This window comes from Lathamus discolor, chromosome 21 (assembly GCF_037157495.1).
Source record: "Lathamus discolor isolate bLatDis1 chromosome 21, bLatDis1.hap1, whole genome shotgun sequence".
NCBI classification, from domain to species: Eukaryota; Metazoa; Chordata; class Aves; order Psittaciformes; family Psittacidae; genus Lathamus; species Lathamus discolor.
Window position 1 is genome coordinate 1,800,384 of NC_088904.1, and position 25,899 is coordinate 1,826,282.

The 25,899-nt window shown below is 58.8% G+C and overlaps 3 protein-coding genes across 6 annotated transcripts; 1 reads left to right on the forward strand and 2 right to left on the reverse strand.

Annotated features, from left to right (window-relative positions):
* Positions 1-610: 610 nt before the first annotated feature.
* On the reverse strand, positions 611-12,039 carry MAP2K2 (mitogen-activated protein kinase kinase 2). Its single transcript, XM_065658882.1, has 11 exons — positions 11,847-12,039; positions 10,577-10,787; positions 9,307-9,453; positions 8,603-8,680; positions 8,224-8,275; positions 8,005-8,129; positions 5,542-5,755; positions 4,595-4,659; positions 3,887-3,948; positions 3,196-3,241; positions 611-2,269 (listed from the first exon to the last, which is right to left on the reverse strand). Exons 1-11 carry the CDS (start codon positions 11,930-11,932, stop codon positions 2,159-2,161), a joined length of 1,197 nt encoding a protein of 398 aa, XP_065514954.1. The 5' UTR covers positions 11,933-12,039; the 3' UTR covers positions 611-2,158.
* A 106-nt stretch (positions 12,040-12,145) lies between these two features.
* CREB3L3 (cAMP responsive element binding protein 3 like 3) lies at positions 12,146-17,607 on the forward strand. Of its 2 annotated transcripts, none has more exons than XM_065658881.1 (10): positions 12,146-13,126; positions 14,319-14,434; positions 14,605-14,860; positions 15,308-15,423; positions 15,669-15,797; positions 15,877-15,983; positions 16,096-16,164; positions 16,273-16,357; positions 16,765-16,861; positions 16,951-17,607. In XM_065658881.1, the coding sequence occupies exons 2-10, from the start codon at positions 14,321-14,323 to the stop codon at positions 17,289-17,291; spliced, it is 1,314 nt and encodes a 437-aa protein (XP_065514953.1). In that variant the 5' UTR covers positions 12,146-13,126; positions 14,319-14,320; the 3' UTR covers positions 17,292-17,607. The 2 variants fall into 2 exon arrangements, with proteins under 2 accessions (XP_065514953.1, XP_065514952.1); XM_065658880.1 differs by having other exon boundaries at positions 12,148-13,126; positions 15,666-15,797; positions 16,951-17,606.
* A 296-nt stretch (positions 17,608-17,903) lies between these two features.
* SIRT6 (sirtuin 6) lies at positions 17,904-25,880 on the reverse strand. 3 transcript variants are annotated; one of them, XM_065658885.1, is made up of 8 exons: positions 25,834-25,880; positions 23,514-23,641; positions 22,628-22,810; positions 20,746-20,805; positions 20,127-20,222; positions 19,619-19,699; positions 19,198-19,321; positions 17,904-18,401 (listed from the first exon to the last, which is right to left on the reverse strand). In XM_065658885.1, the coding sequence occupies exons 3-8, from the start codon at positions 22,786-22,788 to the stop codon at positions 18,066-18,068; spliced, it is 858 nt and encodes a 285-aa protein (XP_065514957.1). In that variant the 5' UTR covers positions 22,789-22,810; positions 23,514-23,641; positions 25,834-25,880; the 3' UTR covers positions 17,904-18,065. The 3 variants fall into 3 exon arrangements, 2 of the variants coding, with proteins under 2 accessions (XP_065514957.1, XP_065514955.1); XM_065658883.1 differs by lacking the exon at positions 25,834-25,880 and adding an exon at positions 24,050-24,186; XR_010608072.1 differs by lacking the exon at positions 25,834-25,880 and adding an exon at positions 24,050-24,187 and having other exon boundaries at positions 18,312-18,401; positions 19,198-19,512.
* Positions 25,881-25,899: the final 19 nt, after the last annotated feature.

Here is a 25,899-nt window from a genome sequence, read left to right on the forward strand (position 1 = left end):
TCCGTGCGCCCTCAAACCTCACACCCAGCCCATGGGACCCCCCCAAGCCAACATCACAGAACCTGCTGCAGCTCCCATGCATGGAGTGAGTTGATCCGGGTCTCTGCAGGATGGCACCGACACTCCCCCCTGCAACAGGGGACCCCAAAGAAACAAAAGCAGGACCCCCCCCCCCCCAAGCACCACTGGAACAGGCACCCGGGCTCCACAAAGCTTTCTGTCAGTTTTGGGTCTGATTCTGGCCATAAACATCCCACCCCAGAGCCCTGCCCAGCATCCTCAGTGGGATTTAGGGCATTGCTCCATCCTCACGCCCCGCATCCGTGCGGGTTGCTTATACCAAGATCATTCCCTTATCCCCTGCTGCTGGTGGAGGCGGCCACCAGCACATCCCAGTCTCCAAGCACCATCGCTTCCATACAGGAAGAACCCAGCGGCATTCCAGCGATCCATCGGCATTCCAGCTTCACGGGGGTTAAAGCCACTTTGGGGCACAACCAAGAAGAGAAAAGGCCCATTAGCTGTAAAGTGCCATTTATTTGGGGGGGCTTTTTCCACCCCAGGATGAAAATATTGAGTCTAAAAAAGTAATTGCACCAACACAACCTCCCCCCCCCCCGCCTCCCCCTTCTAAACCTGCCCTGAAACCACCTGAAATCACCCCAAAGCTTCAGACCTGCCCCTTCCCCACCTCCCACTTCAATCAGAGGCAAAGCCCACTACAAGCAACCCAGGCTGAGCCAGTGAGCACACACGCCCCCCCCCCCCCCCAAATGTGGGGTCTCCCCATGGGATTGCCTTGGGGGGATGTGGTTGTCCCCAGCAGGGCAGTGCCATTGCTGGGGAAGGGATTTGGGGTTTCCAGGGCCCTGGCAGCCCCCCTTGCTTTTAGGAAGAAAAACAGCCTGAAAAGAAGGAAAATTGGTAAAAATCGCACCAAGCTTCCCAAAATCACCTCCTGTGGGGGCTTGGGGAGCGCAAAGCCCCATGGGGGGAAATGGGTTCCCCAAAAATGCACACAGGGGGTGGAAAATGAGGGGAGAGCAGAGCTCAGGCAGAGCCATGGGGTGCGTGAGGTCCTTCCTGGGCATGGGGGGGGCCAAGGCCAGGAGGGACCATGACCCCCAGTGACACCAGTGGGGCCTGGGGACAACGTGGTCGTACTGAGGGGGTTCATCCCTGCTCTGCCAGGATCAGCCTTGGCTCCCTACAGCCCCATCCCAGAGTGGGGGGCTCAAGGGGGGTCCAGCAGGGACCCTGGGGTCCTCCTCCATCCCTCATGGCCAAGGGCACTGGGTGAGAGGCAGCTGGAGGGGGAAAACCAGGAGCCTGGATGGGGTTCACCCATTCCCATCCTTAGGACACGGTGGGTCTGGGGGGATCCCACTCCTGCCCTGGCCCCAGCCGCTCCGCTCCCATCTCTGCACTGGAAGGAGCCAAGGAAGCACCCAAAGGTCCAAGCCAGGGCTTGCCATGGATCCACTCACCCTCAACCCACAATTCCTCCCCCCCATTCCCTCCCATTCCAGGAGCTCTGCCTGCACTCAACACATGGAGGCCCTTCATTAACATCCAGTGTGTGACAAGAACAGGTTTAGCACAACCCTCCAACAAGAACACACAACTCTCTCCTCCACCCGCAGCAGGGCCAGGAGGGAGCTCCCGGCTCCGCTCCCACTCAACCACTAACCCCTGTATCCCTGCACTTGGAAAGGGACGGGAAAGCAACACCATCCCCAGCCACCCAAGGCAGGGTTTGTCCATCCCCTTCACTCATTCCCCCACGTCGGAGCCCACCAGGAGGAGGTGGAGGTCCGGCCCCGTCTCACACGCACGCACGTGCGCACACACACCCCATTCTTTTCTTTTTTTAACCCAAGTGACCATGTTTCAAAACCAAAATGAACAGAAGCAGCACCGCATTGCCCAAGCGGCAGGAGCTCCGGAGCTGGAGCAGAGGCCTGGAACAACCCCCCCCACCATCCATAGGAACCAACCCCGCTCCGGCTGCGGGGCGGCCGAGAGATGCTTCCGAGGGGACGATGGTGCTTCGCCGCTTGGATGTGAGGAGGAGGAGGAGGAGGAGGAGGAGGAAGGAGGGCGCTTGTGTGGCCTGCAGGAGGAGAGGAAACGGCGGCGGAGGCTGATGTGCTGCCCCTCACACGGCGGCACGGGTGGGAGTGCTGGGCTGGTTCAGCCGCAGCGTTCGGCACAGCCAGCCCGCGAAATCCACCTCCTCCACCTCGGAGCGCTTGATGAAGGTGTGACTCTGGAAGCCAAGGGAACAGGGTTAGGAATGGCACCGGCTGCGTGGCCCCAAACCCAGCCCTGCGCCGCGGGAGAGAGCCCGGAGAGGGGGGAAGATCCCGGTGCCGTGACTCAGGCAGGGAAAGGTGATTTAGAGGAACTGTTTGTTCCTTGCTGGGATTTTAATCCGTGCTGGCCCCAGTCAACACGTAGCACGGCAGCGGGGAATACCTACAGGAGAACAGAGCCCAGATGGCCCCTGCCTGCTCGGTACAGGCAGGACGAGGTGCTGCAGCTCCCCACAGCCCCAACTGCCCCTGGATGGCAAATGCTGCTCCCCCAGGGGCAGAAGGGGAGGTGGGACAGGACAACCATTGCAAAGGGCATTGGGCCACACAGGCCACCTCCTTCGCAAGGGCTACCCGGGAGCTCAGGGACTGAACTTGGTGCAGAGGTCAGTGTGGTTACACTGCACTCATGGCATGGGTTGGGTTGGAAGGGACCTTAAAGCTCCTCCAGCTCCAACCCCTGCCACGGGCAGGGACCCCTTCCACCGGAGCAGCTTGCTCCAAGCCCCTGTGTCCAACCTGGCCTTGAGCACTGCCAGGGATGGGGCAGCCACAGCTTCTCTGGGCTCAAGCGCTCACTGAAGCCGGGCTGTGCTCAGCCCATCTAAGTCCCTATTTATCTGCCCAGTTCAGGAGGCAAAGGTTTGTCCCAGGCACAGGACAGCGGGTGGTTCCCACCCCAGCTCCACACAGGCTCGATACCATCACTGCCTTTGAACTACAGGTGAGTCACACTCCCTCTCCCAGGCTCCATTTGGCTCCTGTTAAGCTCAGCTGGGGAGTTTCCAGCCTTTTGAGCAAGAGGTGCAGAGAGATGGGGCAGCAGTTGGCAGATCTGGTGCCACCCCACTGGAGGAAGAAACCTGCTCTCCCCACTTACCATCAGCATCTTCAGATCTGCCCGCTCTGCCGGGTTTTTAATTAAGCTGAAATGAGAAGAACAAGAGAGCAAAACCAACGTTGAGACACTGCTTGTGGGAAACCAGTCCCCTGAAGGTCTCCAGCATCACCAAAAGCCCCTTTGGCCTCCTGGCAGTGTGGAAACAGCTTGGAAAGCATCATCTCCCAACAGCCCAGCTCCTGGGGAGAGCTGCAGGATCCATCTCTTTTAGACTGTGTGGAGGAAATGCACCTGCAGATGGGAAAAGGACCCAACACTTGGTGGGGATCAGGGATTTCTGCCATGTCCAAGCTCTGTGATTTAACAGGAGCTGCAGCAGCATCCTCAGATGTCCCCCCACCACATCACAAGGGCTGCAAGGTGACAGTGTGGTGCCTGCAAGGCTGGGGGGTGACTCAGCCCTGTCAATCTGTTCCACCATCCCCCTGCCAGGCTCATATTTAGAAGGCGCTGGGATACTGCTCAGCATCACCAGAAATAAACGGCTTTTATTCCAGCCCTTCCCAAAGCTGAAGTTCCCAGCACAACGCAGGATCCCTGCAGCCAGGCAGAGCACCTACAGAGCAGGAGAACATGGTGTTACACTCAAGTTCTGGGTGGAGCAGTGGCCTGCAGAGCTGTCAGGCAGCACCTACGGGTCCCCACATCAGCCCCCAGGAGAAATCCTTACCATTTATTTACAAACTCCTGGAAGTCTTGTGTGAAAACTCCATTGGGCAGCTTGGGAGGTGGCTGGGGAGAAAAGGAGAAGGGTTTTCAGCGTGTTAACGGGTCAGTAACCAGCGTGGCACCTCGCTCTGAAGGAGCTGCCAAGAAGCTGTGCTCCCCAGCTCTCCTCCTCCTTGCCGCTCCCCATTGTTTCCTACCCCAGCAGCAAACTGCTCCCCAGCTGGGGGGACCCTGCACTGAATCCCTGCCAAAGCTGGAAAACCCAAGTTGCAGCAACGCAATTCCAGATCCAACCTTGCAAATCCCAGCTCTGGCAACACCTATAGAGGATGAAGCTGGTCCAGAAACAATAACTGGGGGCTAACTCCGATCATCCAGACATGGGAAGCTGCTCCTCCCACTTGCAAAAGCACCCAGAGATGCTTTTGCAATACAGAGAGATGGGAAGAGGGAACAGAGAAGGAAACAACACGGTCCAGGGTGAGATGCCCCTGCCCATGGCAGGGGGTTGGAACTGGATGATCTTGAGCTCTTTTCCAACCCAAACCATGCTATGATTCTGTGACATCCGTGCAGCTCAGAGGGGCTCTCTATTGAAAAGCCCCTGTTCAAGCAAAGGCTTTGGAGCCCACCCTGACCCAGCAGAGTGGAGACGACACCTTGGTGCCTCAGGGAAGCCTGGCAGAGCTGATGGTAAGGAAATACCCACCTCATTAACTATATAATCCAGCAGTTCAAAGATGGCCATGGCAGGCCGGCTGTCCATCCCATGGCCTGTGTGGTTAAGATGACAAAAACAGTGGTGAGAGGCTGCCTGGGGACAGCCAAGGGCTTCATCTTGTGTGAAAAACACATGTGCAGTGGGATTTCTACTGGGAGAGGCAGAGGCAAACCACTTGGGAACAGACTTGTAGTGGAAGAGAAAACCAAAATGCATTCCAAGATTTCCGATTTCCTTCCCCATACCTATAGCCCAGATTCACATCCCAGCTTGGAGCATTTGGAGAGCACCAACCCATCTGCTGTAGCAGGCTGGCAGTGCTTCCAGAGCCTTCTGCTTCCAAGCAAATGGCTCAAGAACAGCCTCCCTCAGCTCCCATGCTGGTTGGATACTTCTGCGAGAGCTCCCTGCAAAGCTCTTCCCCAAAAGCTGCCTCTAGCTTGAAAGGAACCTGTTGGCAGCATGGGCAAAGCCTGAGGAGCAACAGAAGCTCTGACGGTGCCCCTCACAGCATCGCCTCCCAGGGCTCCAGATCCCATCCCTAGCACAGGGTGCTTTGCTGCTGGCTTTAGCCTCTTTGTAAGACACAGATCTAAAGGTAGGCAGATAAACTGAGCTCTTCAGAACCTTAACAGACCCTGGCTGGCACTTCAAATCCATTCCCTGACAGCATCCTGAGAGCAATCTCCACCTCATGATGCAAGACCAGACTCTCAACTGCACTCATTAGGACTTAGAAACCCCCTGTGGTGGAACGGATCCTGGTAGAGCATCAACGTGGCTCCATCTGCTCTGCAGAGAGCGGCCATCCTGGACACGTCTCCCCACCACAACCTCATGCAAAGCAGCCTTTGCCCAACCCAACCACACCAAACAACACTCAACCCATTTGCCCCCATGTCTGTGTGCTGTTCAATGCATACGACAGCCCCTACCACTGACGGGGCGTCCTGGGGGCCTGGCCCGCGGCGAGATGCTGTGAGAGTCTCCCTCTGCCCCGTCCACCACGGGACGGCCAAATATTGCTTCCAGTTCCTTGGAGTCTGGCGGGGGGATTGGGTACCTTCCGATAGACAGCTCCACTAACGACAGCCCCATGCTCCAGATGTCGGACTGGACCGAGTAGTGGGTGCCCTGCAACCGCTCGGGCTGGAAGGGAAGACCACAGAAACACACATTGACTCACAGCATCCAGATGCAAAGTCATAAAGAGCATGAACTGAAATGAAATAGATAAAACTCTGCATCACAGAACTGTCTGGGTTGGAAGGGACCTTAAAGCTCATCCAGTTCCAACCCCTGCCACAGGCAGCGACACCTTCCGCTAGAGCAGCTTGCTCCAAGCCCCTGTGTCCAACCTGGCCTTGAGCACTGCCAGGGATGGGGCAGCCACAGCTTCTCTGGGCACCCTGTGCCAGCGCCTCAGCACCCGCACAGGGAAGAGCTTCTGCCTAAGAGCTCACCTCAGTCTCCTCTCTGGCAGGTTAAAGCCATTCCCCCTTATCCCAGTCCCAGTCCCTAAAGGCCCTTCAATTTATTATCAAGATGGGTTTTTCACTGCTTATTCGAGTTAATACCCAAGAGGAATTTCAGGAACAGAAAATCCACTCTAGGCTCTTACCACTAAAGAAAACAAAAAATTAAATATATATAAATCAATGCAAGTCACCCATAGTGGCAGCTTCGAGTCAGCTGGGCAGAGCCAGTGGCTGAGTGCAAAGCAGATATTAAATAGCCCCTGTCTAACTATAACTGTACTTGAATAACCATTCCCAAAATACGAGAGCAGCTCAGCCCTAGACCCAGAAGAGGAGTCTGAAGGCTTCCCTAATAACCCACTACTCCTTCCTGGCCACGGTGCAGGGAGGAGGTAGGATGAGGTGGTGGGTATGTCCCAGCATTGTGTCCCCTCCACACTCAGTGTTTTGGGCAGAGCTTTGCACACAGAAAGATGGTTGTGAACCCACAAGCACTTGCCAAATAAAATACAGACGTGTCTGTAGGATCTGAAATGCCTTTCCCTGCAAGTCTCTGCATTTCCAAGGCACCACTGCCAGGCAGGCACCGCTTGGAGCTGACAGGACACCTCAAGAGAACATGGAGGTGTCCGTTACTGGGGAGAACCCCCCTGCAGGCCTGTGTCCAGCTCTGTAGTCCCTGACACAAGAGGAATGTGGCTGTTGGAGCGAATCCAGAGGAGGCCATGGAGATGCTGCGAGGGCTGAAGCAGCTCTGCTCTGGAGCCAGGCTCAGAGAGCTGGGCTGGGGCAGCCTGGAGAAGAGAAGGCTCCTGAAGGGCTGTCCTGGGTTCACCAGTAGCTGTTTTTCTCCTTCTTAGTAGCTGGTGCAGCGCTGTGTTTTGACTTCCAGCCTGGGAACAGAGCTGATAACACCGGTGTTTTCAGTTGTTGCTAAGTAATGTTTATTCTGGCTACGGACTCTGTGAGTCTCATGCTCTGTCAGGGACGAGGGGTGGCTGGGAGGAAGCAGGGACAGGACACCTGACCCAAACTAGCCAAAGAGGTATTGCATACCACAGCACGTCATGCCCAGGGAGGTAACTGGGAGTTACCCAGAAGGGCACGGGCTCTCTTCGGCGGGGGCTCGAACTCATTCGGCAGTGGTATTGTATTCTCTTCTCTTGTTATTTTCTCTTATTACTATCATTGCTGGTAGCAGTAGTGATTTGTTTTATACCTTAGTTACTGGGCTGTTCTTATCTCAACCCATGTGAGTTGAGTCTCCTCCCCATCCCTCCGAGAGCTGGGGGGGTGGTGGTGGTGTGTGGGGTGGAAAGAAAGAGGGAGAAAAAAAGGGGGGGGATGAGTGAACGAGCTGTGTAGATCGGTTTAAACCATGACAAGTCAGACCTTAGAGCAGCTCCAGTGCCTGAAGGGGCTGCAGGAAACCTGGAGAGGGGCTTGGGACAAGGGCCTGCAGGGATAGGCCAAGGGGAACGGCTTGAACCTGCCAGAGGGGAGACTGAGATGAGCCCTTAGGCAGAAGCTCTTCCCTGTGAGGGTGCTGAGGCGCTGGCACAGGGTGCCCAGAGAAGCTGTGGCTGCCCCATCCCTGGCAGTGCCCAAGGCCAGGTTGGACACAGGGGCTTGGAGCAAGCTGCTCCAGTGGAAGGGGTCCCTGCCTGTGGCAGGGGTTGGAGCTGGATGAGCTTTAAGGTCCCTTCCAACCCAAACCAGTCTGCAAGGCCATGATTCTTCAGCACAGGACAGTGCCTCAAAGCATTGGGCTCATCCCTAACATGAACAAGGAACAGGGCAGTCCAGATACAAACGCAGAGTGAATCCATGAGTGAATCAGACACTTCAGTGTGATTCTGTAAGAGCTGAGCTGAACCCAGATTGTGGAATAAACCCAGCCAGAAGCTGGAAGGAACTTACAGACATGTAGGACCGAGTTCCCACAAAAGAGTTTGCCATGGAGTCAATGAGCTGACCGCTGACCCCAAAATCACACAGCTTGATCTCTCCTCGAGAGTTAACCAGGATGTTGGAAGGCTTCACATCTGCCAACAGCAAGAGAGAGGAGCGTAAACACGACTTTGGGTGAATACAGGGCTCTTGTACTGCAGGCAGTTATTTTTAGGTTCCTCCTCTCACCTCTGTGCATGATTTGGTGCTTCTCTCTCAGATATGCCAAGCCTCTTAGAACCTAGAGGGAAACCAAAGACAGAACAAGATCAGAGCTGGGAAGGGCTCTCCCTTTGGGTTAACCAAAGCCCCAGAAAAGCTTCTCCCAAATCTCCTCCAGGAGAAGTCAACACCAATCAGTGCAACACAAGGGGTCAGAGCCACAGGGGGTGGTTGGGAATACGCCTTCCCCCTCCCCTCCCGCATACACCACAGCCTCTTGCCCCGGATCACATAGGAACATGCCATATGGGGAAACGAAGAAACCTTCCTAAGGCAACTCAAGCATTACTCCCAAACCATGCCCAGCAAATCCTTCCTGGAAGCCTGAAGAGCCACTGTAACTCACCGCTATACTGACTTTCCCCAGGATCTCCTCGGGAATTCTTTTGGCTTCTTTCAACACTTGATCCAAAGAGCCACCATCCTAAAATGAAGAACATTAAAGTTACCAACACGCCAATCCCTGGCAGGAAAACAGAGTGCCTGGAGGTACAGGCAGGCATGCCCAGGGAGGGTGAGTGGGTATAAGCAGGACAGAGCATCCCAGCTCAGCATCAAGGCTCAGCATCGCTCCTTTGACAACAAAAAGATAGTTATCTGGTGATCAGAGATCAAACCTCTCACTGAAAACTATTTTAATGCTATCTTCTATCAGCTTTACTTCTTGCTATTAGTTCTTAGCTTGTTTTCTATCAGTGCTAAGGACGATGCTCTCAGCACTGATCTGGAGGAGCAACACCACTGTTCTCAGCCAGAGACAACAGAAGATGCACGTTGTGCTTCATGGCAAGCTCTTGTGTACAACATTTCCCTTTGGCCAACCCCAAACCTTTGATCTCTGTCATTTTAATGCCTACTCAGGAGCGTGCAGCTCCTACCAGGAGCACAGTGCTCTTTGCTGTGGCCAGAGCAAGGACCATGGCAGCTGCCAGCAACCTAAACCCACTTCACCTGCAATTCACCCAATTCTCTGCAATTTCAAGTCTCGGGGAGATGCAGTTCACACCAGACCAGCGAGCAGCAGTTTGCAGAGGAGGAACAGGGACTCACCATGTGCTCCATGCAGATGGAGATCTCTCCGTCGCTGTAGAAGGCTCCATAGAAACCCACGATGTAGGGGGAATTGCACTCATGCAGCACCTGCAGCTCTCGGATGATCTGGTTCCTGATGGCTGGTTTGATTTCTAAATGAATCAGCTGCCAAGAAAGAAGAAAACAGACAAGGTGGAACAGCCAAACTTCCAGGAACCATACGAGCAAGTCCCAAGTGTTGGAACGAAACAAAGTCTTCAAGGGAAGCTCTGCTTTGGCATAGACTTTACACTGCTTGCAGACTAACACTAAGGGTACGGGGAGAGACTGAGCCCCGGGCAGCCTCTTAGTGACTGAAGCAAGTGCCAGGCATGTAACACAGCGACAGGTACTGAGCGGAAAGACAAGCCTCAAGTTTGCTGTAGGTCTGACTCAGCAGACAGGAGCATTTCCACCAGCTCTGTAGATGGTGTAAGAAGAGGTGCTCCAGTATCAAGGAAACCACAGAGGGTACAAAAACCTGTGAAGATTATGCACATGAAAGAGCGGTTGCTTTATTCTTCAGGCTCCACATATAGAGTCAGTTAATGCAGCTGTGGGTAGGGAAGCCAAAGGCTAGGAAATACAAAGGCAGGTCAGAAAAGGAGCCACCGTTATCGTGAGCTCTGGGACACCCAACCCAAGGGATGCCTGTCCTTCCCACAGACCTACCACTGCTGGTCTCGGCAGGAAGGACAGCAGTGCCGCAGCCTGCCTTCGCTCCAGTTAGGAACACAGAGCTCCCAACAATCTCCAAACCACCCAGTGACACCCAACTTTCCCAAATCAACCACCCTGGAAGGCTCCAAGAGCTCAGCTCCAAATTAAGTCACCTAAATAAGAGGATTTGCTCATGGAGATCCACTAAACCACCCCAACAGCAGGAGAGACCAGAGGCTCTCATGGAAGCTGGCCCACAGATGAGCAGTTGCACAGTTCATACCCAGCTCTGCCTTTTCTAACAAGCAAAGCACCTCTTAGATTTCTGCTACAGAGCACCACAATGGATGTCGTCACATATAAACCCATGTCTGAGAGGAGCCGCTGTCAGGGCTACTTGGAACTACCTTGGGAGCGTGTTAAGTAGGTGGTGGGACACAGCTGGAGGCAGCCAGGACCACAGTCCCAACCCAGGCGAGGTGGGTAGGGGGGTGTTAGGATGCAGACAGGTCACTGCCCAGAGACCCCAGCAGAAGCTGGATGCCCTTGAGCACGATGGCACAGCCCACTTCACCCATCCCCTCCTTACCTTCCGTGCCATAATGAGCCCTGAGGGTTTGTGCTGCACTTTGGTGACCACACCGCCATTGCCAGCCCCCAGTTCAGAGATCCTCTCAAAGTCATCGTCCTTCAGCTCGCCCACTTTGGCTTTCTGCGTGAGGAAAGCTTCCAGGCGCTTCTTCTGCTGCTCGTCCAGCTCCAATTCCTCGAGCTTCTTCTGAAGGTCCACCAGGTTTGCCCTGGGGAGGGCAGGAGGAGACAGGAGGAATGGTCAGGGGACAGTGAGGGCAGCGCCATAGAAACAGGGGTTGGTTTTGTTAGGGAAGTGGAGGGAAACAATTGAAAACCATCATCGGGTGCATCCTCAGCAACAAGACTAAAGCAAAGCTCTGGAGAGAGGCAGAACTCAGCTCTGGTGCTGACAGGGTCCCTCAGACAGCAGGAGCCATGGTGCCCAACACACATCTCCTCTGGAGAGGAGCTCTTTTGGGAAAGCCAAGGAATAGGAAAATCCTTCAACCCTTAGAGACAGCAGAGCTCAGCCCGGAGGAACGGCAGCACCAGGAACCTCTCCCTCTCCCGACATGGGCAGCGCAGCTTGGGTTTCGCTGTGAAACATGAGGAGTGCCCAGCAAGCCCCTGCTCCCTACACCCCCAAACCCGCTGCTGCCGGGCACAAAGGGGCTCCTGTGCTCCCCCAGCACCTGCTGCTGAGCTCCAGGCTCCAGCTGCTCCCTCCCATTTGCTGCCCACCCCTTTGTCCCCTGCACCCAGGGTGATTGCGGGGGGGGGGGTCTCACCCACCTCTTCCACACAGCCCCCCCAGGGGATGCTCTGCCTTTCCCTAGCGCTGCCTGTGCCCCCCTCTCCGCCGTCTGCCCCACACGTCCTGCTCACAGAGCCCTCATCACTGCCCCAGATCTTCCACCCTTAAGCCTTGCTCCCCCTCCCAGCTCCAGCCTCCGTGCCCAGGCCTGGTCCCCACAGCCCCCAGGCCTTCCCCCAGCAAACCTGGCCACCAGCCCAGCCTGCAGCCCCTGCGCATCCCACCCTACCTGCCCCAGCCCCTCTAACCCCCAACCTGCCCCCGGCACACCCCAGGCACCCCGGAGGTCGGCCCCACGCAGCCTCCCCACCGCAGCCAGTCCCGCAGCCCCAGTGCCCGCCATGGCCCGGCCCTCACAGGCGCCCCAGCGCCGGGACCACCACGTCCCGGCTGCCACAGCCACCCGGGCCCGGTGCCTGCTCCCGTAGCCCTCTCGGCGCGGGCCGGTCGGGCCCCAGCACCACTCACTCACTCTGCGGAGCCGTCGGGGCTCGGCCCCTCGGCGGCGCTGGGGGCGATGTTGAGGGCCGGCAGCACCGGCTTCCTCTTGGCCAGCATGGCCGGGCCGGGCCGCGCCGCGCCTGCGGGGCCTACCGGGGGCGAGCGGGGGCGTGGCCACGGTGGGCGGAGCCTATCGGGGGCGCGGTCTGAGAGCCCGCGGGGAACGGGGAGGGGCTGCGAGGTCTCGCGAGAGCTCGCTGAGGGGAGAGGGCGGTGCCATGGCGGAGGGGAGGTGCGGGCGGAGCCGTGCTGCCGGTGCTGGGGCCGCGGTCCGTGGTGGCGTTGTCTGTAATTAGCGGCCTAATTAGCGGTTAATGAGAGACCCCCTCCAGCCCCTGCCCGTCCTGCCCAGCCCGGCCGCTGCCTTCTGCCCCATCGGTGCTGGAGGGCCCGCGGGACCATGGCGCCGGCCGGGCGGGCGCCCTTTGCTCGGTTCCAGGCGTTCCGATCTCCGCTGCCGGGCCATAAAGCAGGGAGCGGCGGCCAGCGAGGGCAGCGGCCTTCCCCGCTGCCGCCCCGGGCAGAGGGCACCGGGCAGGTGATAGCAGGGCACGGCCTTGTCCCTGGGCACAGGCCGCGTTACTCACCCGGCCGCTCCCTGCTTGTGGATCCCATGGGATCCGGTGTGCGGGTGCTGCGGGGAACGCGTTTGGCCGATGCCCTCAGCACGGGATGAATGCAGTGGTCAACGAACCGCAGCGCATTCTGCTCCGGACAGGGGAAACTGAGGCACGGAGGGTACAGGCAGCAGAGCCCCAGGTTAGCTGGGCACGGGGACCAAGGTTTGTGGTGGAGGAAGCCACGTGCGGTAGAATCTAAGTTAATGTCTTCACCGGATGTTGTTCTCAGCACCTCTAAATGTGATTAACTGAGACACTGGTCTGAAAAAAGGGAAACTAGCCCCAAAATGGGTGAAAGTTCACGGGCAATCCCAGCGCTCGGACTTCGCCCACCCCTGCTGCCCTGCGTTGTGCAGGAGGACAAAAACAGTTGGCTAATGAGTGACAGGAGTGCAGCAGGGCCGTCCCCTGCCATTGCTCACCGTGTCCCCAATCAGTGACGGGGGATTTTGCAATCCGGGATGTTATTTCTGTGCTGTTGGAGTTTAAACTTTGCCACTTGGGTCACGGCACCACAGAGGAGGAGGAGGTGAAGGTGGAGGCGTCGCTGCTTGGTGTCTGCTGGCTCCCCTGCGCGCTGAGGGTATTGAGGAGACAGGACGAGCCGGTGGGAGCGGAACCTTGCACATAGGTATGTCCTGGCTGACGGCACTCGGTGGTGTCTGCCCACCTGATGGTCCTAGGGCCATCATGGCTCATTGGATGGACTGAGGATGAAAGACAGGGTGCAGTAAAGCTCCTTGCCTGGCTTGGCCAAGCAAACATCATGGTAATGAGAACCGTCCCCAAACTGGGCTTGAAGAACACTTGAGTCAGGGCTTAGTAAGCTGGGGAGGGCAGTTGGGCGATCGGGTGTAGTGGGATAGGCAGTTGGGTTGAGTGGTGGGTCAGGTAGTTGGGTGGTGGGTTGGTTGACCAATCAGACAGTTGACTGGTCAGTCAGTGGGTCAGTTATTTGGTCAGTTGAACAACAGTTGACCATTTGGCTTGTGTCTTGAGTGGTTAATTGGTTTGGCAGGTCAACCAGTTGTGCAGCTGCTTGGTTAGTTGGGTTGTCAGTTAGCTGATCTGTGGGTTGGGCAGCTGGTGAGTTGGCTCCTTGGGTTTCTCTGGGTCCTGGGGTGGCAATGGCAAAGCAGGGCTGAGTCCCCTCCTCGGGGCGGGTGGTGGCAGCAGTCTCCTCCCTCTCCACTTGCCACCAAGAATGATTAACCTGATCTTAGAGCATACATGAGACTGGGCTGGATGGGTGCTCACCCTGCTCCTGCACTTGGGGGGCTCAGTGGGGTTGGTGCAGGTGGGTGCCTTTGGGGAGTCCCTGGATCTGTGGGTCTCTTGGGGAAAAAAACCCAGGATTTGGGAGTTGGAAAGGCTTCTGGAAGGAGGTGAAGGGGGACACACTGCCATGCCCCTGAGTCCCTGCACGCCTGTGCTCTCTCTCCTGCACATGTGCATGTAGGGCTTTGCCAGATGTTCCCACATGTGCTCACATACAGGTGCCCACACATACGTGTGTTCACGTGCTCATGTCATTGCGTGGCCATGTGGCTGCATAGACACATAGCTCTACACACACCTGTGCCAGCACAGCCATGTGCACGTCTAGCCGTGCACACATCCATGTGGTCACACAGAGTCACACATGTAGATAGACCTCCCCATGGTCCTGCACACGTGTGCCCATGCCCAAACATGCTCCCTGCTCCCTCGCAACAGCACCACGATTCAGGGTGTCCCTGGGGTTGTGCAACTTGGGGGGCAGAGGGAAGGCAGGGGGGCAATCATGGGACCTGGGTTAGGGACCTGACCCTGCCACCATGCAGCCATGGCCTCTGGCGTGGGCAGCCTCGACCTGCTGGACCTCCTCTTCGACCGCCAGGATGGGATCCTCCGCAGTGTGGAACTCGGGAGGCCACCCGGCACCTGGCACGAGGACAGGGTGAGATCCCGGCCTGGGGGGCCCATCCCCACCTCACCCCTGGGTCCGGCAGGAAAGCCCCATCCCCACACCTTGTCTGGGAGCTGGGACCACCCCACAGCACAGGCAGCTCCTGTGGGCACCCCATGGTGATGGGCATCCCATGGTGATGGGTGGCTGTGTCCCCACAGCATGCCCAGGACAGTGAGGACTTCCTCAGCTCCATTCTGGGCTCCAGGGACTCGGCATCTGGCTCTCCCAGCTGGTCCCCAGCCACCAGTGACAGTGGGGTCTCTGAGGACCCCCCCTCTGACCAGCTCGACAGCCCCCCCGGGTGCTGTGATGGGGGTCCCAATGAGGTCCTGTACCCCTACACCAATCCCTGTGGGGCTGTGCCCATCCCGGGTGGGGCTGGGGTCCTGCAGCCTGAAGTCTCCATCGACCTGGGTGAGCCACAGGGAAGAGACCAGACAGAAGGGGCTGGGGATACTGGGGGTGACTGGCGAGACTGGGGACCTGAGGAGGGTGAGGGATCTGGAGTTTCATGGGGATACTCAGGAAATGAGGGGAGCTGGGGGTACTGGAGGGAACTGGGTAGACTAGGGAGAACTGGAGGGAGTGGAGAGAGCTTGGGAACTGGCATTAAATGGGCAGACTGGGGAGAACTGGGAGGGTTGGGGGGCTGGGGGTGCTGAGCTGGGCTGAGCTGGTTGTTTGGGGGGGGATGGGGCAGGACCAGAGGGACAGTCTCGGGGGGAACAGAGGCCAGGGCCACTGAACTGGTAGGTGACAGCAAGTCGTGGTAGCTGTGGGGCCATGACTGGGATATGGGTCCTGCACTGGAGACAGAGGGGGACACAGGACAGCTGACAGCCTCTGCTCTCCCCTCACCAGACATGTGGCACCCTGGCTTCTTCCTGGAGGAGAATCAGGACCTGCCTGTGGTCTCCCCACCTGCATCCTGCACCCTCACTGTCAAGGACCTGCTGCTCTCGAGCAGCAATGATGCCGTGAGTCCCCTCTGCTGTGTCCTCATCCCTCTTGTCCCAAGCCTTGTTCCTCTTTGGACCGCAATCCCCTCCCTGTTCCTGTCCTCATCCCTCCCCTTCCCCACACTTGTCCCTTTTCTTACACGATGGTCCCATCCCTGTGCCTTCCTGGACCATGATCCTGCACTGTGGTCCCCCCCCGTGGTCCCGGGGGTGAGGTGTGGGACCCCCACCCAGGGCGTCACCCATCTGTGGCCCCACAGCAGCCGCCACTGCACAGCTCCCTGCTGAGGCAGAACCAGGGCCAGTTCCAGGAGCTCGTGCTGACGGAGGACGAGAAGAAGCTGCTGGCAAAGGAGGGGGTGTCCCTGCCCACACAGCTGCCCCTCACCAAGGTGGGAGCCACCGTGCCTGGGAAAGGTGCGGGGTGGAGGGTCCCAGCCCCGGCATTCCTGACCCCCCTGTCTCCACCAGTACGAGGAACGGGTGCTGAAGAAGATCCGTCGGAAGATCAGGAACAAGCAGTCGGCTCAGGAGAGCCGCAAGAAGAAGAAGGAATATATTGATGGGCTGGAGAGTCGGTATGGACCCGAACTGCTCTGGGTGCCCCAATGGCTGGGGGGGCATCTGGCTGCTGGGTGACGTGCCGGCTGCCAGCCCCCGTGACCCTGTCCTCCTCTCCCTGTCCCCCAGGATGTCAGCGTGCACAGCCCAGAACCAGGAGCTGCAGAGGAAAGTCCTGCACCTTGAGAAGCAGAACTCGTAGGTGTTCCTAGAGCAGGAGGGGTGGGACCGGGCTGGAGACCCCCGGGCAGACCTGCTGGTGGCAGGAGGGGCTGGGAGGTGCTTATGGGCTCTACCTGTCCCCAGGTCCCTCCTGGAGCAGCTGAAGAAGCTCCAGGCCCTCGTGGTGCAGTCAAGCAACAAGGCAGCGCAGACGGGAACCTGCGTTGCGGTGTGTGGAGCCCCCAAAACCCCCCATTGCCTCCTCACTTGGAGGGAGGGACACCCAGAGCCAAGGGGATGGACTGGCGGAGAGGAGTGGACATGGACTAGGGCAGAGGGATGGGTGTTCCAAGAGCGGGTGGATAGATGAAGGGATGGAGGCATATGGGGATGGATGGACAGATGGAGAAAGAGGTGGAGGGAGGGATAGAAGGAGGAACGGATGGAGGAAAGGGTGGATAGATGGACAGAATGGATGGAGGGAGGGATGGATGGATGTGCTGGCAGGGGCACACACACCAGGAGGAACAGAGGGATGTACACCTGGTTCTGCTTCCAGCCCCGTCCCTGGCAGCCATGGCGCAGAACGTGCCTCCTTCCAGGGCTGTGTATGGTGACATCCCCCTCTACCCCCAGGTCCTGCTGCTCTCCTTCACTCTCATCATCTTCCCCTCCATGAGCACCTTTGCCCCCAGCAGGGCCGAGGCAGACGGTGACTTCAGACCCATGCGAGGTGAGTGCTGGGGCTGCACTGGGGCTCTGCTGAGGTTGTGCCGGGGTCCCAGGGCACTGGGGCATCCCCTCACCCTCCTGCAAACTCAGTGTTCTCCAGGTCCCTGCACAACACAGCCGCCTCCCGCGTGGCTTATACACAGCCCCAAGCTGGGGACGAGAAGCCCCAGGAGCCACTATGGTCAGAGCGCCTGGGCAAGACCCTGCACGAAGTCTTTGGTGGGCATGCGTTCACCCCACGCCTGGACAAAGTGCCTCCCCATAACGACACACAGCCCCTTCCCTCTGAGGGGCTGAGCCATGGGGATGGGGACCAAAGTGTCCCTGTGTCAGAGGATGGCACCACAGTGCACCATGGCCTGGCACCGCTGGCTTGGAGTCAGGCTGAGCACAGCAGGCCCACGGCGCTGGAGCCGGCCGAGGAGCTTTAGGCAGCATCCAGGGACCACGGGGGACACACTGGGGTGGTGCAGGGTGGCACCTTGGGGTGACCCCTTTAGGATCTGGCCCTGGGCAAGGGTGAATGCTGGACATGCTTGGCTTTGCTTGTATCTGTGAACTGGGAAAATGAGATGGTTCCCAGTGGCCTTATTGGGAGGGGAGGGTTGGCTCCAGCCTCCCGAGCAGCAGGAGCTGCAGGGATCCTGGGCTGGACAATGTTGCAACTGGTTGGTTTTGGTTTGGGTTTTTTTAAGCTTTATTTTCATCTCTAAATACAAGATATTTTGGAAAAAATGCACCTGCTTTAATTCAACATGGGGGAAACCAGAAGGTTTCCGGGACCCCTGGGGTGGGGACACCTCGAGCCTGGCTGCCACGAGGCAATAGGGCACAGCAGAGCCATGGCCCACGGCCGGACCATGCCGGCGGCTGCACCAGAGCTGTGGGCACGGCCAGAGGCAGCAGCACCAGGCACCCACTGCCCAGCCCTGGCTTCATTTGGGGTGGCATCAGCTGCCTCAGCACCCCATCCCTCAACCCCCTGAGGTCTGAGGGGTGCCCCACAACCACCTGCTTGCAGAGGAGGAACAAGGGGCTCGGTATGTCTCAGGTGCCCTGCCTGGGCCCACGGGCGCAGCTGCCCCAAGTCATGATCCAGGTGTTTTTAATACTTACATAAAAAAAGGGACAGTGTTTCAGGGTATTAAAAAAAGTCGGTAGGAAAAGTGGCACAGAGCATCTGGACAGGCAGGGAACAGTCTGGGTCAGGTGACGAGAGGCTCTACCTTCATCTTCTTCACCCTTGTTGGCCCCATGTCCGGGCTGGGACACTCCTGCTTCAGGCTGTCACGGCGTTCCACCAGTGTGGTCCCAAGGTCAGGGCTCAGCCCGCCCGTGCCGTTGTGCTGGGAGAGTGGCTCCTCCTTGCACAGCCCTTGAGCCCCGGCCTCAAACCTGCAGAGCTGCTCGGGCTTGGAGAGCTCCGCACGTTCCACCACCACCGGCCCTGTCCACTCCGGCACCTCCAGCCCCAAGTGCTTCATCAGCTTCGTCATCACATCATCGACGTAAGCATGGATGCGGAGGTCGGCCTGTTTGTCCTGGGGCAAGCAAGGGGACGTTAGAACCACAGAATGGCTTTGGTTGGAAGAGACCTTTAAAGATCGTCAAGTCCAAACTCCATACCATGGGCAAGGACATAGAATCATAGAATGGGTTGAGTTGGAAAGGACCTTAAGATCATCCAGTTCAAATCCCCTGTCATGGGCAGAGATGCCTCACACTAGACCATGTTGCCCCAGGCTCTGTCCAACCTGGCCTTGAATGCTGCCAGGGATGGAGCTCCCTGGGAGTGCACAGGGACAGGGCCTGGGTGACAGCTCAGCTGCACGCAGGCTCTGGGGCTCCTGTCCCCAAGGAATCATCCCTGGCGGAACATGAACTGACCCGTCTGGCACCGCTCCCTAAACTGCTCTACCAGGGTGCACTTCAGAATGCAGCTGAGATGGTGTTATGGACACAGAGCCTGGCTGTGAGCCCAGGACAGGGGACAGGGACAAGGGAGCTCCAACAACACCCCAGAAACTCCCAGCTCTGGGAATTCAAACACTCTGGACAGTTAGAGCACCAAACCAGGGCTGAACAGGAACCCAATTGCCCTGTGGTATGGGCACGTGGGTGAGGTTATTTCACCAGGCTGGAATTCACCAGAGGATATGTCAGGATTTCTACACGTATCCATGGGTTTATTGCAGGTTTAAACCCTCCAACCAGGGAAGCTCAGCCTGTTTGCCTGCTAAGTGAGGCCACTCTTCTGCCCAGCCACCCTGTGATGGGGCTGGAACAAGTGATGTAAGGGGAAAAGAGCCGGCCAGCAGCCAGGATGCTCTCACTCACGTGTTTGGTTGCCTGTAGGTTGACAATGACCAGCTTCCCTCCTCTCTTCTTCGTGATCAGTGGGAGGTTGCCGCTGGGTTTGATCTGCAGAGAGGTCCCCAGAGTGATGGAGAGATCAGCTTTCCTGCAGGGAGGAGACAAAACATCCAGGGCAGAGAGAGAGCCGTGCCTGTTTGCAGGCTGCTTCTCCTACCCTGCTCCAGTGTGGACTCTACAAGCTTCCCAGCCATGGTGCAAGGAGTCTGCAGTGGTTTCTCTTGGCCACTCTCTGGGGCAGGACTGGGTGTTGCTGTGCTGTGGGGAGCAGCCTCAGGGCTGTGAGGTGCAGATGGGCAAAGCCAGACTGGGTCAGCCCATGGGCAGAGTGCTGCAGGCAGAGCCCAGGCAGCTTCCTGCAGTGCAGGGAGCCCCAGCACAGTACCTGCAGGCTTCATCCGCCAGCGTGAGGTCACGGTCGGGCAGGGAATCTTCCCAGTCCAGAATGGTGTCTCTTAACTTCCCTCTAGAAAACACACACAGAGGCTTCAGTGGTGTGCCCTGCCAAGCAGGAACAGCAGCAGAAGTGCCCTGGGAGAGGGGAGAGCGGCCCAGATCCTGTTGAGAGCTGGGATGAGCCTTTCACTCCCCAGTATCAGACTGGAGTCAGCAGAGCTCTGCCCCACAGCCCTGAGTCCCCAGCTCTGCAGCCACCCCGGATGGGAAAAGCAGCTGTGCTGGGCCTGGCCAGCCTGGGTGAGGAAGCATGAGGGGCACATGGAACGTGTCTGGATGCCAGATCACCTCAGGGTACCTCCAGCTGCAGAGCTGGAACCATTTCCCTATGGAAACAAGCAGCTCCAGGGCAGAGCATGCTGCTGGAGGGGAAGGGGCTCACAAGCTGCCATCCCACAGCAGGGCATCGTCCCCATCCCATGTCCCCACAGACGCACCTGCAGGCCCGCAGCCCGCGGGCTTTGGTGACGCTGCAGAGCCTGCCCGTGGGCTTCAGCCCCATGCTGCCCACCACGGCGTCCCGCACGTACTGCCTGCAAGAGACACGGGGCTGGTCAGGAATAGGTGGCACCCGCTGTGAAACACCCACCCTACATCGTGGCACAGCTCACACCTCACCCCCTGCGCTGTGAGGACAGCTCAGAGCCACAGGCAGTGGCTGCAGCACCTCAGTCCTTCACTGATCTCTGCCCATGGCTCTATCCTGGTGCTGCTGACGGCAGCTCTGACCAACAGCACCAGTCTGCCACAAACCAGCCTGCAGCAACCTCCTCTGCTCTGCTCTCCTGCTGGCAGACACAGCCCCTGCTGCAGGCAGCCGGCCTTGCCACGAGGAGCAGGATTTGCCAAGGGCGTCCCAGGCACCGGAGAATTCCCAGAATGCTCATTTCCCATTGTTTGACGGGGTTTAGGATTCAGATGGACAGATCTGCCTATGCCCCCCCCCAAACTGAGCTTCAGACCTGCCAGGCAACAACCCCATCACGTGTCCAGCGCCTCCATCATTCCCTGGGGCCACCAACAAAGCTCCCACCGCCCGGCTCAGGGCTCACGTACTTGCCACACTTCACACACTCTTCCACAAACATGTTCCCGTGGAGCTCGGCCAGCTTGTCCCTGCAGGAGGAACACCAGAGGTGAGCTGGGAGAGCCCCAGGACAATGGAGCAAGCTCCCCAAGCCCCCTCCTCGCCAAGACCCTGCACCTCCAAGGCTCCCTCCACCGTGGCCTGGGAGCGGGTCTGTGCCATGGCCACCACAACTGGGACCGGAAGGAAGGACAGCACAGCCCAGCCTTTTCATTTTAAATGCTTCCATCTGCAGCACCAGTTCCAGCCCCTGTTCTGATCCAGCCTCCAACCTCTGCGCCCAGTGGGAACCTGGAGCTTTCCTCTTTCCAGCTCCTGCTGTTCCTGCCTGTCCTTGCATGGCTCTTTTGCTGCTTGTTTTGACTAAAAATCCCCTTGAGCTCAATGTAGAAGCCAGAGGAAAACAAGGCCACGCTCTCCCTGTGTTCCTGCGAGCCCCAGGGTGACTGGGAACCTCCTTCAGGGTGGATGGAGACAGGACTGACTTGATTTCCTGTTTTGGCCTCAGTTCAGCAGCACTTACTTAAGCACATGCTCTACTTGTGTGGAAGAGCTGTGCTAAACCAGCGGGCACCAGCGGCAATGGGCTGCAGGGAGCACGACTGAGTTCTAGCTCTTATTTCCTATTCTTTTTCCCATGGTTGTTTAGTTTCAAAAGCCAAATGTGGTGCAAGGAGCAGGGACCAGGACTGAGGGCTTTTAATAACTGGAATTTCGCCCTGGGAGGCAGCTCAGCCACCGATGGCTGAAGAGGATCATGAGGCGCATCCTCTCCAAGGTTCCATTCACGCTCCTTGTTCTCATCCCAGCTCCATTTTATTTTATGACTTGAATTCAGCTGCTCTTCCCTTCCCTTTCCAGGCAGCTCCACGCACTTTGCCTCACAAGACAATCGCTTGCTGGCCTTAAGTGCTGGAAAGAGCTTTTATAACAGGCTGAAGAGCCGTGTTGCCATGAGCACTAATGGAGAGGTGGGTTCCTTTGAGGACACCTCTGAAACAGCCATCACTAAACATAGCTCAGTCCCCACCACACGGGAAGCAGATGCTGTACCCTTGCTCCACACGCTGCAGCTCCCTGCAGAAGGGAACAGGGCCACGCAGGGTCCCTGACCTCAGCACAGGTACATCAGACCGGTCCCAGCTGTGGGACTCTTCCTTCTTGCTGCCCTTGCAGTTTTGCAAACGTATTGAGAGGCAAAATGCTCTGTAAGCGCCCTGCTTTCATCTCTGGGGCGGCGCTGTCTCTATTTTCTCTCAAGAAATTCAATCTAAGCAAAGTGTAAAAGCAGCTCAAGATCCAGAGCTGTGTGACACAGCGCTGGTCAAACAGGGCACCACGTGGCTCTGCAACCAGCAGCAGCAGTTTTATCCTCCCTGCAGTCCCTTCACCCCACTGGATGGGTACAGAGGCAGTGGAAAGGCCCATGTGCCCTGAACCCACCTCCCAGGAGCATGTGCCCTGCTTGAAGCCAACGTCTCCTTCCCCAGGCCATGCTCACAGTGGCACCGACAGCTCCAGCCAGGCAGCTGGCGGGTGACAACATGGGACAGCCCAACACCGTGATGAACAAATGGCTTCTGGGTGTCCGTCTAGAGAGCATCAACCGAGGCTGGTTTCATTTCACCACCCTCTGCATTACTGCCATAACCTCTCTTCAGTTCAAGCTGGTTTACGTCCTCTTCCATGTGCTCCCCACATCAGACACAGCTTCCAAGCCAGCCTTGGAAATCAAGCCCCAGCACGAAACACTTGCTCACGAGGCTGTTGCTTATCGGGCAGCAAGAACAGCCACGTGGCAGCGCAGGGAAAGGGATGAGGAACCCGGAGACAGGGCAGGAGAGGCAGTACCTTGGGAATCCGGAGCGCACGTGAAGGCCATCCACGTTCTGGCTGACCAGGAATTTCAGGATGCCGACCCTCTGCAGCCCCAGCAGAGCCATGTGTGTCTTGGAGGGTCTGGCACTCTCAAAGGTGGTATCAAATTTTGGGGAGAGCCCCTTCTCTTCCATAGTCCAGACACCATTGGGCCCCCTGCAGCAGTGGGGACAGAAAGAGTGACAATGGATTGCTTGGGATCCAAGCAGTTGGAAATGCACCACGTGCCCTGTCAATGGAGAAGGAAGGCACTACTGAATGAATGTGGTCACCAGTGATTTGATTGTTGAGGGAAGCAGAGCACATGGAAAGTGGCCATGGGGGTGATCAGGGGCTGGAGCACCTCCAGTATGGAGCCAAGCTGAAAACACTGGGGCTGTTCAGCCTGGAGAGGAGAAGCTGCGTGGAGACCTCAGAGCAGCTTCCAGTGTCTGAAGGGGGCTGCAAGGATGCTGGAGAGGGGCTCTTCATCAGGGACTGTGGTGATAGGACAAGGGGTGATGGGGTCAGACTGAAACAGGGGAAGGTCAGGTTGGAGATAAGGCAGAAGCTCTTCCCTGTGAGGGTGCTGAGGCGCTGGCACAGGGTGCCCAGAGAAGCTGTGGCTGCCCCATCCCTGGCAGTGCTCAAGGCCAGGTTGGACACAGGGGCTTGGAGCAAGCTGCTCCAGTGGAAGGGGTCCCTGCCCGTGGCAGGGGTTGGAGCTGGAGGAGCTTTAAGGTCCCTTCCAAACCAAACCATTCTGTGATTCTATGGGCACACTCTAACACCAAAGGGGTGCTAAAACCGGAGCTGTTCCGGCTGGGGCAGCACCCAGAGCTTTACAGGAGCCTCCCAACCCCTCGCCTGCTGCCCTTACCTGAAGTCGGGGATGCCCGAGGCAGTGCTGATTCCAGCCCCGGTGTGGAACACCACATTGGAGGAGCTCCTGATCAAGTCCGCCAGCTCCCGAACCTTCCTCTCCAGCTCCTCCGGCGGGTCAAAGATCTGAGCAGAGGAGACAAACACCACGGTAATGGAAAGAACAGGGACAGATCCTTCCCACAGAGGCACAGCGAGGCACAGCTCCTTCTTATCCACCTTACTGACAAAGGCATTTGAGCAGAAAGAGCATCTTCAGCCTGGAGGAGAGAAGGCTCCTGAAGGGGAGACCTGAGAGCAGCTCCAGTGCCTGAAGGGGCTGCAGGGAACCTGGAGAGGGGCTTGGGACAAGGGCCCTGGTGCTGGAGGACAACGAGGAGGGAGCCGTGGGGCTGGGGGCACACAAAGGGGTCCCTCGCTCTGCGCTCCCCACACGAGGCCCCCACAGAGGGGCCGGGGCCGCTGTTGCCATGGAAACGCCAGCGGCCCTGCAAGGCCCCGCGGCCCCCGGGGGTGCCGCCGCTCCGCGCTCACCTCGGGGAGCCCGCACTTGCCCTTGTCCGAGTAGGGCGAGAGCCCGGCCGCGTAGTTCACCGCCATGGCCCGGCGCGGCCGCCGCACCGACCATTGTTGCCAGCACCGAGCGCGGGCGGAAGCAGCGCCGTGGGGCCCGGCGCATGCGGACACACGGCCGGGGCTGAGGAGCCGCCGCCGCCATCTTTGTGTCGGGCAAGAGGGAGGGCGCGGGGTTGTTTGGGGGGGGTCCCGCTCGCTGTGCCCGGTCTTGGCTGTGCCCCCCCGGAGCCTTATCCCGGCCCCAGTGTGGGGCAGCGGGATGGGGGCAAGGAAAAGCAAGGCAAGGTGAGGGCAAGCGGTGCCAGGCGAGGGCAGGGGGTGCCAGGGCAGGCAGGCCGGGCAGGGGGTGGCCGCTCCATGGCCTCAGCCGTGCCCCCCCTTCCTGCACCCGCAGAGCGCTGAGAGCGCGGTGGAGCCCGACCCTGCTGCCCTCATCCCCCCCAGCGACCCTCCCGGCCTGTCCCAGCCGAGCCGTGGCCGCTCGCCCCCCGTCTGTGGGCGATCGGGGGCTCATGGAGCTCACACGGGGCTGGGCCCCCTCGCCGTGTCCCCCCCCGCTGCCCCGCTGTAACCGCAGCCGGGCTGTAACCCAACCCCAGGGCCCGGGGCCCCCCCTCGCTGGGCGCTGCGGCTGCCGGCTGGCAGCAGCGGGGACGGGGCTGGGGGGTCCTGGGTTGGGATCGGCGGAGGAGAGAGCCCCGAGCGCTGCCTGGACCCGTCCCCGGGGCTGGAGCTGCCATGAAGAGCCTGAAGGCCAAGTTCAAGAAGGCGGACGTGAGTGGCACCCGCAGGCGGACACAGGGACCTGCCCCTGGTGTTGGCAGGGATGTGAGGACACGGGGACCTTCCTGGGGATGCCCCATGCCACAGGGATGTGAGGACACGGGGACCTTCCTCGGGATGCCCCATGCCACACGGATGTGCTGCCCCGCTCTGCGATGCGGGGTGGGTGCTCGCCGTGGGGACAGCGGCCCCGTGGAGCTCGGCGCTGCCGCTTTGAGTGGTGGGATCGAGCTCCCCGTGTAGCCAAGGGTGCGCCCAGGGGCAGAGCAAAGGGACAAAGGCAGCAGCAGGGAGAGGGAAACGGGTCCCGGGTCCCCTCCCTGTGCCCTGCTTGGGGACGCTGCCAGGTTTCCAGTGCCTCACCCCCTGGAACCAGCGCGTCCGCGCTCCTCTGTTATTCAGGAGCTGGCTCGGGGCCGCGGGCTCTCACCTTCCTCCACACCGGGCAGAGGGTGACGGTGCAGTCCCCAGCACGCTGGGTGCACACAGGCACCGGGGACACACAGGCGCAGGTTGAAGCCCCCCATGTGGGGCTGTCCTGCTCGGGGTGCTCCGTGCCTCAGTTTCCCCTGGACGCTTCTACAAGTGGGAACAGTTGAGAGGCACCTGCGGCCCCTGGGGTTCTGCCAGGACAATCACCCCAGGGACCCTTTGCATCTTGGGGTTCCCTCCTTGAGGGGGGAGTTTGCTGAACCCCTGAGACACAGGCAGGGTCCTGCCCCCCCTCGGCCCCAGGGCTGTGGTGGGAGCTTGGTCCGTGCCCCCCGGGCCGGGGGTCCCATGTCCCCCTCCTCGGGGAGCAGGATCTGGGTGTCAGGAGGATGCTCATGCCCTTGTTTTGGAGTGCCCTGCTGCCTCAGCTTGAGCATGGGGTGGGAAAGGTGCCCCCCCCGCCCCGAACCCTTCCCACTTTAACTGGGACCAGTATGGGTGCTGGTCCGTGGCTGGGACCTTGGTACCTGCTCCCTGTAGGGATGCGGTGCTGGCTGGAGCTCTGCATGCCGAGGAGGGAGGGAAGGAAGGAG

Bases quoted from the DNA above. Each gene is read 5' to 3' on its own strand.
- CREB3L3 (XM_065658880.1), top strand. From the start codon at position 14,321: ATGGCCTCTGGCGTGGGCAGCCTCGACCTGCTGGACCTCCTCTTCGAC. The intron at 14,435-14,604 runs GTGAGATCCCGG...GTGTCCCCACAG, and splicing joins GCACCTGGCACGAGGACAGG to CATGCCCAGGACAGTGAGGA. The intron at 15,984-16,095 runs GTATGGACCCGA...CCTGTCCCCCAG, and splicing joins ATTGATGGGCTGGAGAGTCG to GATGTCAGCGTGCACAGCCC.
- SIRT6 (XM_065658883.1), bottom strand. From the start codon at position 24,115: ATGGCGGTGAACTACGCGGCCGGGCTCTCGCCCTACTCGGACAAGGGC. The intron at 23,642-24,049 runs GTGAGCGCGGAG...TCCTCTGCTCAG, and splicing joins GCAAGTGCGGGCTCCCCGAG to ATCTTTGACCCGCCGGAGGA. The intron at 20,223-20,745 runs GTACGTGAGCCC...TGTCTCTTGCAG, and splicing joins GAGTGTGTGAAGTGTGGCAA to GCAGTACGTGCGGGACGCCG.
- MAP2K2 (XM_065658882.1), bottom strand. From the start codon at position 11,932: ATGCTGGCCAAGAGGAAGCCGGTGCTGCCGGCCCTCAACATCGCCCCC. The intron at 8,681-9,306 runs GTGAGTCCCTGT...TCTTCATTTTAG, and splicing joins CCATCTGCATGGAGCACATG to GATGGTGGCTCTTTGGATCA. The intron at 8,276-8,602 runs GTGAGTTACAGT...GTTTCCCTCTAG, and splicing joins TGGGGAAAGTCAGTATAGCG to GTTCTAAGAGGCTTGGCATA.